This window comes from Cnephaeus nilssonii (assembly GCF_951640355.1).
Source record: "Cnephaeus nilssonii genome assembly, chromosome: 8".
Classification (NCBI taxonomy): domain Eukaryota; kingdom Metazoa; phylum Chordata; class Mammalia; order Chiroptera; family Vespertilionidae; genus Cnephaeus; species Cnephaeus nilssonii.
In genome coordinates this window covers 58,026,069-58,041,579 of record NC_137079.1, presented here as the reverse complement: position 1 = coordinate 58,041,579, position 15,511 = coordinate 58,026,069, and the positions used below count along the sequence as shown (strand labels likewise).

Genomic DNA, 15,511 nt, shown 5'->3' with positions numbered 1-15,511 from the left:
CTTAAAAATTTGTCTCTTTGTATCTACTGACCACCTAAAAGGGTTATTAATGTTCTTATAGATCCAACATAAATTATACTAATTAAGATTTTATGAACCACAACAGCATCCATATACATTAGGAAAGTGCAGTAGACAATGTGCAAGGTGCTTGGTCTACAGCAAGTACTTGGGGCACCGTGGAACTGAGGACTCCTTATAATAACTCTGCCTACCCATAGTTGTGTAATGGTTTGAAGCCATAGCTCTGGGCCAGTCTTTTCCTTTTATGCATAAACTAGAGGCCCGGTGCATGAAAATTCATGCACTGGAGGGAGGGGTCCCTCAGCCCAGCCCTCTCACAGTCTGGGAGCCCTCAGGGGCGGGAGGTGACCTGGCGATCAGGGGAAGATGATGCCCTCATCACACCTCTGCTGCTGCCACTGCCTTGACCAGCCCTGGTTACCTGAGCATCAGGCAGCCCTGGGCGGCTGGGCAGCCGACAGCAGAGGCTTGCCTGCGACAGAGGCAGGCCCTGGGTGGCTGGGGGGCTGAGGGGATTGAGTGCCACCATCTTGTGGCTGTGGGCACCACCATCTTTGAGGACATGGCAGTCAATTAGCATATTCCCTCCTTATTGGCTGTGGGCAATAAGGAGGGAATATGCTAATTGACAGTCAATTAGCATATTCCCTCCTTATTGACTGTGGGCCCCACCATCTTTGAGGGTGGGGCAGTCAATAAGCATATTCCCTCTTTATTAGATAGGATAAGCAGAGGTTTAGAGAGAATCAGTGCTCTTTCCAGGTCCAAACTGAAGTTAGTGGCAGAGTGAGTCTAGAACCTAGACCTCCGGAATTCCAGCCCACTGCATGCCCCGTTGTACTGTTATGACTTATTGAAATGGTCACTGGCTGCCACCAAGTGCGACATCAGCAGCAATCATTCTTCTGAACATGTATCTTGCAATCTATAAGCTCATTGACAGCATGGGCCACACTTTTCTTTGAATCATCAATTTTGCTTCATACACTGCTGTGTGTCCTAACAGTATATAACTGGGGTAACTGTGGAATAAGTACTTGCTGAGCTAATGATTCCTTCCTTGGGCAAGGAAATTATGCAAGACAACTTGTTGTTATTAGATTTTCATTGGAAATACCTGAAGAATTTTCGTTGGCTACAGAATGACATAAAGAAAAAAAAGCATGGGATGTGACCTCAGAAAGAATAGAATGAAACCACTGACTAGCCACGTGATCCAGGGCAAATTACTCAACTTTTTGAGACTCAATGAGTAATAATAATGATAATAATAATTATATACACTCCACAGGATGGATGGATGGATGGATGGATTCAATAAAATAAAGTATACAAGAGCCTGGCAAATTGGCATGTTGCTGGGACTCATTAAATATAAGTTCCATCTCCTTTGTCATAGTTGGAATAAGAAATAAAATTTGTGGGATACAAAAGCCGGGCATAATGGAAAGTGAAAATGAAACTCATAATTAAATATTAGGGTCCATTGTTCTAGTTTCAACCTAGACCTGCGCTGCAATAATAGAAATATTCTTCACAAAGTCAGTTTTGAGCAGAAGTCACAGAGCTAAGCTTATTATTAAAAACAAACAAACAACACTATAAGATGTGATCTTTGCAGTAGCACATGAAAAGGAAGTAATAGGAACAGCTTTACAATGTTATTTCTATTAGCTCTCGTCCTTGCACTACTATCTGTAAGTTTTTACATGCTTCTTGTGACTGCTGCCATTTTATCCCTGAAAGTTATTCATTACAATTGTAGCCTCTAATGTGTTGGCATTGGTCCTGCAAAGGTCTTGTGGGACTGAGGGAAAGACAGAGGGGAGAGCCAGGGTCAATTAATCCAAGCTTAAACATATGTCTCAAAGTGGTATTCAAACAGGATCATTCTACATGAATGTCTCTTGTTTCCTTCTCTTCAAAACATTCCAGGTCCTAGCTTCCTGCTTTGCTCTTGTATTTTAATCCCCCTGCTTGGCATCACCCCGAGCTCCTGGCATGACTTGAATGATTTCTCGCATTTTCCCAGAGGGCTGGGGTCCTATCATCTGGGACTGTCATTGCAGAGATGCAAATGAAACCTTCTTTGAGATGAATTGAAGTCAATGTGGCATTGCCTAGCCCCTGCCCAGCAGGGATGTAAATGCATTACCCTCGGAAATAAATATGCTCCCCAACTTTTCTTGGCTTTGACAACTCTACGCCCACCTTTTCTTTTCTTTCCTGGGCATGCTCCAAACCATCTCCACACATCTCCGCCTCCCAGACACACCCAATCAGTATTCACCCGCCTCTTTGGGGCCTTAGCCATCCCAAACTGGAAGAAACTTGGCTTTTCATCAATGAGTTCTGGCATAAGCACCGTTTGGCATCATCCTTTTTAAATCCTCATTTTCATCTTGTCACCCTCTCCTGCCTGTTCTCAGATATCCAGTGCCCTGTGCAGATCCATGATTACCCAGGACTGACCACTTCCTTAGCCCTATCCTTCACCCCTGGGAGAAAAGCATATAATTAGCTAATCCACACAGGTACAATAAAGACACATGATCATGTGAGTGATATCAAATTACCCCAAACAGGGATATTTTTTGAGAAGATGATGGCAACACTAGTAAATTACTATCTAATTGTAAACTCTAACTCTGAGCCACAACAGGAGACCATTTTTATGTAAATAGTTTTTCCCAGCATATCATGTAACACAGAAACTCAGCTGAACACCTGGCACCTACTAGGTACTCAGGAGTGGAATCAACAATGGACTTCTTCTGTGGTGCAGCTGAACTTGAAGATTTTGAAAGTTTCAGACCCCGCTTCAAGTACCCATTTCCTTCTTCACCAAATAGAAACTCATCTAATCACTCCGTTCACTCATTTCACACATCTTTATTGGACACCCATGTCATACACAATTCTAGTACTTGAGATATAACTATCCTTTCAGGAGCTTACAGTCCAGTGTGGAGACAGAAAATTATGTGTAATCCAAAACATCATGATATGTTCTGTGAAGAGGGTGTGCTGTGAGAAACACAGGGATGTTCCCAACACAGCTTTGGGTACCTCTAGAGACAGTAACACACAAGCCAAAGTCTGAAGGGCAAGGAGGAGGTATCTAGGTGAAAGGGAGAAGGCAATACTCTAGAGGGGAGCCAGAATATGGTGGTGTGTGTGTAGGGATGAGGGGAATAGGAAATGCAAGTAATTGGCACAGGTTCAGTTTTTGGTTCCTGTGGGGTAAAAACAAAGACCATAGCACTAGGCATTTCTTGAGCACTTACAGTCAGGCAGTGCTCTAATGCGTTCATGCCCTTCTCCGGGCTTCAGTGCCACCATCAACATGAGAGTCAGGAAACCCACCATGCTCCACTCTCTGTTGCTTCACTGCCCATCACCCAGTCTCACTACCACACTCTGGGAGAAAGCTCTGGGACTAATTCAACTATGTCTGCCAACCTTGTTAACATCATCCTGATCTCCCAAACGCTTCCACAGTGCCTCATGGATGTGCCATCAGTATCATCAAAACTTGCTGCTCTTTAACCTAGTCTCTGACTGAATGATCTCTCACTTTAGGACCCTGTTCCCACAGCCTTCCTCTCAGGGAGGACTGTTTTTCTCCTAACCCCACATATCATGGGGCTCTGTTTGCTCCTCATTGCTACTTCCTATCAATTTAAACTCCCTCCTCCTTTGCACACCTCATCTTCTTTGAGCCATGCCATTATGCACTTCTCTTCCTCACTGGAATTATCTGAAGGTCTCTGGATCACTCTTTTCACTCCTTGAAGATTTTAGCACCAGGCTCATTGTCTCTCATAATCATGCCTCCTGTCAGAATGCTTGGTGATTTCCAAATCTATGAAGAGGATCTTTTTCCACCCTGGCCTTTCATTTTCTTGACCCCTCCAGTGATCTTGTCCTTGAGCATACCTGAGCCACCCATAGGTATTGCCCTTGTAGGTAACCACACACAATATAAAATTGCAATTTCAAAGCTTTCTCTCTCTGGCTTCCACTTTCTCTCTGTCCAGCTCCGACCCCTCCAGTTTTCTGATTCCAGAAATTTCTCACCCCTACCACAACAACGAATCCATTGATTTTATTATCTTTTCACATTGCTCCCCCTCCCTCCATATCCATATTTCCCTCCATGTCCATCTCATGGTCCCTCATTGTAATCACTTCTATGTGTACCCCTCCCCTCCCTTGCTACTATTCTTTTGTTGTACTTACTTGGATGAATCCTAAGCTTAGTTGAATCCAACTCTCTGTATATTCTCCCAAAGCAACTTAATATGGCAAGATAAAACAATAACTAGCCTTATTTTAATTCTATGAGTACTAACCTCAACTGAGCCATTGGCGCTGCCCAAGGAGCCATTAAGAGGCAGTACGGGTTGGGGAGGGCTCATGGAGCCAGATTTCCTGGTTCAGAGTCCTCATTTTTTTGCACCATCAACTGTAGCCTCTTCATTGGATCATTCTCATCATCATATCTACCTACTCTAGTAACCTTCCTTGACCTTCATGTAGCTATGCATCTCTTCTCTCTTCGCGGCGAAACACCTCAATGTCACTACTTCCCATTTTCTCTTAAATCCACTCCTATAATGTTTATTCACCACTGCTCCATCAAAACTGCTCTTATCAGAGTTACCAATGACCATTATATTGCCAAAACCATGCTAATTACCAGTCCTTGTTTTGTTTGATTTATCAATAGCATTTGGCATGGCCAGTTACTCCTTGAAACACTTTTACTCCTTGATACTACACCCTCACATTTCTCCCCACACTCTTTTGCTGTTTTCTTCTCATAATCTTGACATCTAAAAATATTGCAGGGCCCAGGGTTCAACACTTGCCCACTTTTCATTTCTACTTACACTGACACCCTTGGCGATTTCATCCAGTTCCAAGTATTAAACATTACCTGTAATTTGATCATGCCCATATTTATATGCTCTGCCATGGATGTTCTCGTGGCTCATTTATCACTTCCTTCAGGTCTTGGCTCAAATTTTACTTCACAGAGAGGCCTTCCCAGGCCATTCTATATAAAATACTATTCCTACCCCTTATTCTGTTTTATTTTTTCTTCATAGCACTTTTTCCATCTATCATATATTTATTTGTGTACTGAAAGCCTTTTGAGAACAGGGAAATTGTCCACTCTGTAGAGTGCCTTATACATAGAAAGCTACCAATAAATGTTTGTTAAATAAAAGCATGATTCCATTCAGTTCTGACAACACCCCAGCAGTCCTAGTAGAAGGGTTATTACAGATGAAGAAACTGGATCTGGTTAACTCATTGTCACACAGCTGACAGTTCAGGCAGCCTGGGTCTAGAGCCCACATGCTCACCGAGTGTGCTGCAGGGACCAGAGAGGTACACGGAGTCTAGATCACAAGGCTACTTTCAGTAGGTATGGAATTTATCTTGAGAATGATATGGACAATTGGGGGTTTGTGGTGGTGAGGGGAGTGACATGCTCTGGGTAGGGTGCTGACTCGATTCAAAATAGCACATCATTTCCAGACTCCAGTTCCTAGGTCATCCAGTCAGGCACTGTTGCAAAGTTTAGGCTGGCAGTATGTATACGCTTTCTAGCATCAAACTGGCCTGCACTAACAATATTTAACAGGGATTTAGAAAAGAGTTTCAAATCAACTTTACCTTGAGGTCTGTGGAATTGAAAACCTTCCTTGCTGTTTCTGTAGCTGCCTGATAGTTGACATAATTCCTTAAGGGGCTTATATATTAATACCCAAGAACCATTTACTATGCTCAGGTGCTGCTGACCCAAAATGCCACGACTTGAGCTAAATAGCCTAGCAAAATATTAAGCTGTTTAAAAACACACACATGTTTCAAACCATAGTTAAAGAAGATAAGACTCCCAAACATTTGATTACATATTTAAAGTATCTATAATTTAAATATTTGATTTCTTTAAAGTTTAGTGCTTTTTAGATTTGACCTTTTATTTATCTCATGTATGGGGGGTTGTAAGATGCATAAGGTGTTTTCATGTAGGTAATAAGTGCATTCGGTTAATAGATGCTAAAATAGATCACGTTTCCATGGTGAAATGAACTGCTGTGTTCTGTTTTAAAGGGAACCAGCTGTTCACCCTCCAATACCACCAAAGCCCAGTTCTCCTGTTTTATCTCCTAACCAGCTGAGACGGGATAATAGGTAAGACCTAGCACTCCAAAATTTCTGAAATGAAGAAGTTCAAGGAAAATGAAAGCAGTTGCACTGTGACCTGTTTTGTGTAAAGTATGGGTGTGTTTTGTGTGTATATTTATGGAAGAAACACTTGTAAAACTTTCCTACTTCTGTTTGTCAACACAAGTGTATGTTTATGTTTGCCTTTGAATACTTATGACCATTAATTGTCTTTGGAAATACAATTTCTAGATAGAAACTGAACAATGTCAATGTCCATGAAATGTTCATGCTCAGATGCCCTTTAATTTATGTAGTAGGAACCGATATGCAAAGAACCTCTCTCTCTCTCTTTCATAAATATACATGCCCACATATATATGGTTTATATTACATGCAAAGATATATACATATATATGTGTATATATATATGTGTGTGTGTATATATATACATATATATATATATATATATATATATATATATATATATATATATATTACATATATATGGTTTATATTCAGTTATAGTTAGGTTTCCCATTAAGAACTATAATTTCTGATCAAAGATGTTTTTTAAATTTTTTGTTACTGCTCAAACCCTCCCTAGGTAAGAAATTCCGCTGGGTAGTTTTTTAGTCTTATTTCAGCTAAGGAATTTATTGTAATTTACTTCAAAACTATCACAAATTTTGAAAAATGTTCTAATTAACTTGTCTCCAAATCAGGAATAAAAGACAGACTGCTTTTCCACTTTGAATCTCTGACACTCAATAATTAGTACTGAGAAGCAAATTCAGAGACCTGAACATCTTCCCATGTGTTTCTATTAAACTGTTTAATAAGCTCAAATCACTTTTCAAGATTTACATTGCACATTTCCATTATTATTGTGAAACTTAAAAATGGTGTCTCAATGAAGACAATACATCAAATCCACTTCATTGCCTGCCTTTGATTCTTTTGTATTTTTGCTTTTTAATGGTGATTTTTTTTTTTTTTTACAATATGTAAGACAATTCTGGAACTATTCTTTAGTAAGAGGGTAGCTGTAGCTAGAAAATGCTAATTAGGCGATGGAGCTATGTAGCATTAAGTGTTCAGCCCATTGAGTTAAAAACTCAGGTCTGAATTTCTATCCAATGAAACTTCATAGGGCCTTTGAAATGTTCTTAGAATAAGAGGATACATTTTTAAAAATATATATTTTATTGATTTTTTTCCAGAAAGGAAGGGAGAGGGATAGAGAGTTAGAAACATCGATGAGAGAGAAACATCGATCAGCTGCCTCCTGCATATCCCCTACTGGGGATGTGCCTGCAACCAAGGTACATGCCCTTGACTGGAATCGAACATGGGACCCTTCAGTCCGCAGGCCGACGCTCTATTAACTGAGCCAAACCAGTTAGGGCAAGGATACATTTTTTAATGCATCAAGAGAATATGTCTTCATTGAATTAATGAAAAAATATAAGCCATATTTATAACTTATTTGTACAATGGTTATAATTATACTCTTAAAAAATAACTTCTCAAGCTTTTTTATCTTACATTATAATTCTTTTATAACATTGAGCAATTAAATCTTTATTTAAATGGCATTTTTAGGGGGCTAACATAAATTGGATTCAGTACTCCTAAATTCTAATCTAAAATCAGCAACTCTAGAGTAGTGAACTTATGTAGATTCAAAAGAAGATACATTTCATGGGAATTGGTCTAATCCATTTTAAGTAGTCTAATTTATTTCTTCCACCAATGATCTTAAAAATAAAATTAGGACAACTTACATGCTTTAAGTTCTGATTACTTTAATCACAGCAAGATGATTTTAATGAAAGAATATGAAAGGGAAGTGTTTCCTATGTAATTAACACATGTCCTCAGGAGTACAAAAAAAAGTTGAATACAATTTCTTGAGAATAAGCAAGAATGTGTAAGTAGGTCAATAAGATACTGGGAAAAAGAGCAGAGAAAAACCTATATCTTAAATTGTGACAGAACCTAGCATTGTAAAATTTAATTCTGTAAATTCAATGTGAACATTCTGGATATAGTGGGTATACTGGAAATTTAAAAATATTTCCCATCATATTTGAGTGGTTATATTTCTTGATAGTATTCAAATGGAATATCTTTAAGAAAAAATTATCCCTCTGATGTCTAATATCAAAAAATTATTAATATTTTAAAATATTATATCATTATCTAAAAGAGATAAGTATGAAAATGCTTTATTGATGACTGAAAACTAAAATAAAACAAACATAAATGAACATATTTAGAATAGATATTGCTATATATTCTCAGTGGGTAAAAATATATTAAGTGAGATAGATTAAATTGCGAAGTTACTATAATTTCAAATGGAATCTGTGGTTGAGTTCTAGAGAAGTTTGTTATCTCAAATAGTGTTCTAATACACTTTGATTTTTTGGACATAAATGTTTTATTAACAATTTAAATTTTACAGAGAAGTGTTTTCTTACCTAACAAACATTATTTTAACTTTTAAAATACAGGCAGATTTGTCCACCTAAAGCAAGTGTATATACAGAAACCAACAGATCTGCTGAAAGAAATATAAGGTAAAATGGACTATTTCTATGTCTATGCATTTGTAGAAATGATAAAATATGCTTTATTAGAACACTTAAAAATACTAAATAATCCTATATAATAAAAGCCTAATATACTAAGTGTCCTGTTGACCAGTCAGCCATTCAACCAATTAAAGCATAATATGCTAATGATATGCTAAGGTCCTCAACCACTTGCTATGACATGCACTGACCACCAGGGGCAGATGCTCCGACTGGTAGGTTAGCTTGCTGCTGGGGTCTGGCTGATGGGGACTGAGTGAGATGGGTAGGACATGTCCTGGAGCCCTCCCGTGGTCCCTCCCCGGCTGGCCAATGGGTGATGTCGGAGAGCCAGTTTCTGCCTGATCCCACAGGGGGAGCGCTGCTCAGCCAGAAGCCGGGCTCATGGCTGGCGAGTGCAGCAGTGGTGGCGGGAGCCTCTCCCACCTCTGCAACAGCACTAAGGATGTCCAACTGCTGCAGGCCTAAGCCGTCAGTTGGACATCCCCCAAGGGCTTCCGGACTGCAAGAGGGCGCAGGCCAGGCTGAGGGACCCCCTCATGCACCGGGCCTTTAGTTAATAATAAAATAGTTAGTTTTCCAGCTGATTTCAATATAGTGGGAAATAAGTATTCTTATATGTACCTTAGAATTCTATTTATTTAATTTCTATTCTAAGCTTTACATAAAGAAAGCAACCAAAATTGTCTGAACATGATAACAGAATAAGATTCAACCCCTTAGACAGGAAACCACCTCTTCATGTCCCAAGGCTGGTGTTGTATAAATGAATAGGTGGAAATCTAGTCATTCGATTGAACTTGTTCTACAAAAGCTTTGCCCATGGCTGTATAAATAAGGTCACATCCAGCTCTACCTGCATCATCAGGAAGAGGCCCACACACTGTATTGACATCTTTGGGAAAGGTTTCCCCAGGGCAGTCCTGAGTTACGCCTGTTGTCTTGCACATCTCTTTTAGTTTAGTATTTGTTTTGGATATATCATTATGACTTATTTTTTAGAAAAAAAACACTGTTTGAAATTAGCTCTTGAGCCAGTGCTATTTTATAGACCTATCAATTTGATAAGCCAATTTTATTATTATAAGTTTACCATTTTAATCATTATGGTAAACCAATTTTCCAGTCAAAACTTCTTTTTGAAACATACATCACACAGATACCTTACCTATGGGAAACATCATGTTTCTCTAGTATCTAGCAACTTAAGGTGCAGCTCTACTTCAACATTTCCCAGACTGTGTCCCATGTGCCACCAGAGGCTAATGCACGTCCTGCAAAGGAAGGGTTCGCTGGCCCAACACATTGAGGAAATACAAACAGCGTTCTCTGACATAAGACTTCTCAAAGCCTTCAGTATGCATGTGTATCTTCTGAATCTCCAAAAGTTGGTTACACTTCTCAAATTTACTAGACTACAAAATTTTTTCTTTATCAAACATTGTTTGTGAAACACAGGTCTTAATTACAGGGAAACCTATAAGGATTTTCCCAATTATTCCTTTTCATGATGTAGAGGGACCCACATCGATTTAAGCTGTCTGGGTATCCTGTCCTATGTTTACAATGTACTTCCTTTCCCTTTGGAAACCTAAGAAGACAGTGCCTCTTCACCTCATGTGAGGGATGAACCAATCATCTGAATAGGCTGCTTAATACTGCTTGGTTCCGGTAGAAAAAGTTCTGAACACACTTCTGTATTTTCTTTTCTACATCCTTCTTTTTAGGTATAGAACTTCAGCCAATTACATCTTAGGAGAAACTGTAGTTGTTTCAATGAGCACTAGATGGCAGAACCAGTGCCCAAGTGGAATGACAGTGTGGTGTGTGTGTGTGTGTGTGTGTGTGTGTATGTGTGTACCATGAGTTGATATTATAGAACTATTTTGTTATTCAGTTAGATGCAATAATCTCTAAATATCACATGAACTATGGCTTTTTTTTCCCTACTGAGAACAGTGAGAAATGTTAGCTGCTTCAAGGGTAGCTCTTCTGTCATTGACCTGTATTTACTTTTCATTGTTTGAAGTCGTCAGGATCTGGAGAACATCGTCAAAGTGGCTACTTCACTTCAGAGAACTGACAAGGGGTGAGATATCAGAGCTTTGAACTTGTTTTTTTCTTCTCTTTATGTTTCAAAATGCTTTACCAGTACCTTAAAGTTCCCAGTCTAAGCAACATTCTGATGTTTGTAATATAATACAGAATTTAAAAGAAGAAAGAATCAGTGTCTGTGGATGTGTCTCTGAAAAACTTGCTGATATTTATGGATACTTTCCTTCCTCTGCTTTCTCTTCTGGTGACAGTACACAGCCTAGTGACCTCAGTGTCCATGGTCTTGACCTCATTCCAAACCAGCCCTGTAATTATGTTGCTTGTCCGATCTCTATTTATTTCTCTCCCAGCACTCCCATTTAGCATGTCCTAGGCCATATTCAACTTCCTTCCTAAAGAAGCTACTTCCCGACTTCTGTGTTCTAATATTCATCTTTCTGGAATCATTCTTGATCTGTCCAGGTCTTTTTCTCTCTATGTAACCAGACATATATGGATTAAATGTCTAAAGTATCCCTCATACCCTCATGGCCTCACCCCTGTTCAAACTTTCATTGACTCCAGCGCAGGTTATTAGAGTAGCTTGTCCAGATTTACTTACACTCCTCCAGTCTCTGCTCCCCCTGAACCATGACTACCCATCATCCCCACCAAAGTTCTTTTCCTAAGTTTCTGCTTGAACCATACTCCACTGGCCCCCCGTTGCCCACTCAATCACATAAAACCTCATACCCTTGCTGAGCTGGCCCCAACCTAACATTCTAGAGTTATTTCTGACTTTACCCTTGCAGTTACCCTATATCAATACCAAGTTAAATTACTTCCTTTCTATAGTTTCCAGATACTCTGCCTTTGCTTATGCCATTCCACCCATTTCCAGCCTCAGGGTCACCATTTCCATCCATCCAAGCCCTACCTATTTTTCAAGATCCAGGTCAAATATCACCTCCTCGGGGAAGTCTTCCCTGAGTGATCTAGTGAAATGTGACTTCTGCTTCTCTAAGCAATTTATATTTTATAACAACTAATCATATTTGGTGCTATTTCGTGTTATTTATGTAAATGTTTCATCATCTATCAGAGCAGACATTTTTTCTTATTCATCATATGTCATTTATTGAGTCTGACCTGATGCTTTGTACAAAGTAGGTGTTTATAGAGTATGGCAAAATAATGATGCACAGTGAGAAAACCTTGAATATAAAGATTTCATAGTTTAAATCCCATGCCTACAATTTTTTTTTGCTTCATGGAAGTTAGCAATGCTTAGTGTTATTAGGGATTGCAGCCTCGGTTGAAAGAACTGCAGAAAAGAATCAGAAGTGGCACTTAGCTATGTGCAAACTCACAAACAGAAGAGGAGCTCTGAATCTGGAAGGGAACTCGAGAGAGCATCAGGAATGTTTCATTTCCAGTTCTCCTCTCAGCAAATTAGATCTCTAATTTAATTATTCATTTTTGTTCGAGGTAATATTTTGTCTTTAATAAAGGGTTTAAAAATAGATAGTTTTTGGTAGGTGAAAGGGAAGTTTAAGAGAGAGATAGTGGAGTGATACTGAAGAGAAATTATGGTTTCTCATAAATCAAACAGAGACAACGAGAGCTGCAGTCAGTTGAACTTTCCTGTCCACTCCCCCCAGCCATGATGCACAGATTCCAAAGCCAGATACATTCTTCTCAGAGAGAAGTGGCTGCTTTGACTGGGGGGCAGGGTAAATGTCTGTAGCATCCGTAGCTGAGTATTGTTCCTGTGGGATGTTCATAGGGACTAGAATAGCTTTATTTATCCCAGCTGCGCTTTGTGAAGTTCCTTTGTGAAATTCTTATCTGATTAAAAGCATTTAATTTATTGCAAATGCAATGGTGAAACTTAATATCCAAAGCTTTCATCAATTTAAGGTCATTTTAAGAGCTGAACTTCTTCATTCAGGATGTAATCTCTATTTTATTTAATTTACTACAGAGTGTCTCCTTATGATTTATGCTAATTTTCTTGTGATAAACATGAGCAACCCCTAATCCTGATAATCTCATTCTTGTGACTCATACCAGTCAGAAAGGTCTGTGGCTAAAATTTACAGGATTGTTAGCTTTGCTCTTTCCCTTGGGGACATGGACAGATTCACAGCCTCAGAGTTGGAAGGTAGAATTTCAAGCAAGAAAAGACAATGGGGCATTGTGTCAGGGGCCTGGGTAATGTTTGTCCCACATAGGAGAGAACATTCATTTTTTTTCAGTCAGTGACTTTTGTATTTCAGTATTTATTCTCAGCCTTCAGTCCTACCATAGAATACATAATATTACCTGAACAGGTTCAGCTATGTGATGGTTGTTGACCTAACGTGTTCTTAAGGGTCTCTAAGAGGACTGTTGTTGCTACCTTGTGTCAGGCCTCTTCAAAGCACATACATGACTCCGCAACTATACCTTTCTAAGGCTAAGCCAATGTCTTGGCATCTCTAAGTGCAGTTCAAAAGTAAAAAATGAAAATTTTATTATTGACTGGGAACTGTTTAATATAATGGCCAAAATTAATTTATGGCTTGCCAGGCATCATAATAAGCACTTTATCCTCATTGGTTTATTGATTCTGTGAGGTGGGAACAATTCGCATTCTTATTGTACAGATGGAGAAGTCAAGGCAGAGGTTAGGTAGCTCACCCAGAGTCGCCAACTCGTACGTGGTGAATCCTGCACTGGATTCCAGGTATCCACGTATTCCTCACTTGGGAGCCTGACTGTGTAACTATCAAGTTACTGGGCCTCACAGCCTCCTGGTTAACACTAGTAATGAATCAAGAAAAAAGAGAAACATTGAGAAAGTATGAAAAACATGTGGCTCTCGATCAGGAAGCAGAGAGAACCAAAATTTTTTAATTGTAAAAATGAATGAGGAACACCAGAGAAATGGTGGTGAAGAGGGTGGACCTATGAGGAAAGGACACACCTGAGGAGGGAAGAGGACCATGAAAACCCACTGAGGCGGCCTTCTTGGGGGAGAGCTGAGCTCGTGTTTCTAAGGAATATTCTGGAACCCAGGGGATTCGCTGAGACAGGTTGCTCTCGATGAAGCAGCCAGTGAAGACTTTACAGTCCTCAAATACAAAAACAGGCTACCGAATTTAGCTGGCCTGGGATGAGGTTAACAAAAACTCAAGAAAGCAGTCAGACTTAATGAGGAACAAGTTTTATTGAATAGCTGCTTTGTGCAAATACATTGTGCAAGAGTAGGATCTATGATTAGCCAATGTACCTATATTTGTTGATTCGGTTAAAAATCGGTATTAAGCATCTACCGGATGAAAGATTGACCTGTAGTAGTAGTGTATGTATGTGGGTGTGTAGTAGTGTATATATGTGGGTGTGTAACTCAAGTCTTTTTACTATATTGAAGACTGAGGAGGATCTGAGGTAAAACACAGTGCTAAATTCTAAGTGGGATATGTCTGTGTGCACACTTGTATGCGCAGGAGCAGGGACGATCGTAGGGGACAACTTGCAGTTGCCATGTTAAGTGCAGTCATATACGTGCCCTAGAGGAGGTGCAAATAAACAAAATGCTGCTGGGATTGCAAAAATGGAGGGACTCTATTCAATTGGAAGACAGGAAAGAAGTTCTTCAAGAAAGAGGTGTTTGAGGACAGTTTTGAAGGGTACATAACATCTTCATAGATGATAGAGGTGGGACACATGTTGCATTTCAGAGAACTCAGAAATAGTTATTTTAAGGTGAATCTGCTCTTTGATTCTGGTCAAGCTTTGACTGAAGTGAGATTTTTTTTTTCTTCCAAAAGTGAAGAATTGGATAATATCATCAAAATGAACAAAAGCTTGAATAGGTAAGATTTTAATACATTTACTTTTTGCTTTTATTACTGAGTTACATAGCATGACTTCTTATGTCTTTTCAATATTGGAGCACGAGGACCCACATTCTGGGCTAGTCAAAAGTATCCTACAAATTTTGATTAAAAAGCTTGCGGAAATCATCATTGCACCATTATTATGAATGGTTATTACAATGCAAAGACTCTAATATTAAAGTGACTTTGATTTTCACATTCCATTTAATAAAGCAGTTAAATAAATAATTATATTTCTCTTCCCGAAATATTACCTTAGTATATAAACAGAGTTTGGTTTGATCACTAACTGCTGTTAGTTTAACCATTACACAAACCACTTATTATCTTAGGTAACATTATCTCTGTATTTTGAATCATTTATAACTGTATACTTTAAAAATTATAAAAAATTGAGGTTTCTGTTAGAGATGTGTGAAGTTTTTTTTAAGATATGTTTTTATTGATTTCAGAGAGGAAGGGAGAGGAAGAGAAAGATAGAAACATCAATGATGAGAGAGAACCACCGATCGGCTGCCTCCTGCATGCCCCCCACTGGAGATTGAGCCCGCAACCCAGGCATGTGCCCCTGACCGGAACTGAACCTGGGACCCTTTAGTCCACAAGCTGATGCTCCATCCACTGAGCCAAACCAGCTAGGGCTGGAGTTTTAACTATCTCTCTGTCACTTTGCATTCTAACATACTGAAGAGACCGGGACCAAAGAAGAGGAGAAAAAGCAAATGTCAAATGAGTTCATTGATCAAGAGATGTATTTTTCATACCCTGTTCTGACAGTAATGATCC

General features: G+C 39.2%; 1 protein-coding gene across 3 annotated transcripts in view; it reads left to right on the top strand.

Annotated features, from left to right (window-relative positions):
• The window catches only part of SCEL (sciellin), a 114,628-nt gene that overhangs the window by 50,589 nt on the left and 48,528 nt on the right, over window positions 1-15,511 (top strand). For all 3 annotated transcript variants that reach the window (XM_079778988.1, XM_079778989.1, XM_079778987.1), the window contains exons 10-13: window positions 6,154-6,234; window positions 8,727-8,792; window positions 10,837-10,896; window positions 14,657-14,701. In XM_079778988.1, the coding sequence (XP_079635114.1) occupies window positions 6,154-6,234; window positions 8,727-8,792; window positions 10,837-10,896; window positions 14,657-14,701 (252 nt within the window). The remainder of the gene's footprint in view (window positions 1-6,153; window positions 6,235-8,726; window positions 8,793-10,836; window positions 10,897-14,656; window positions 14,702-15,511) is intronic.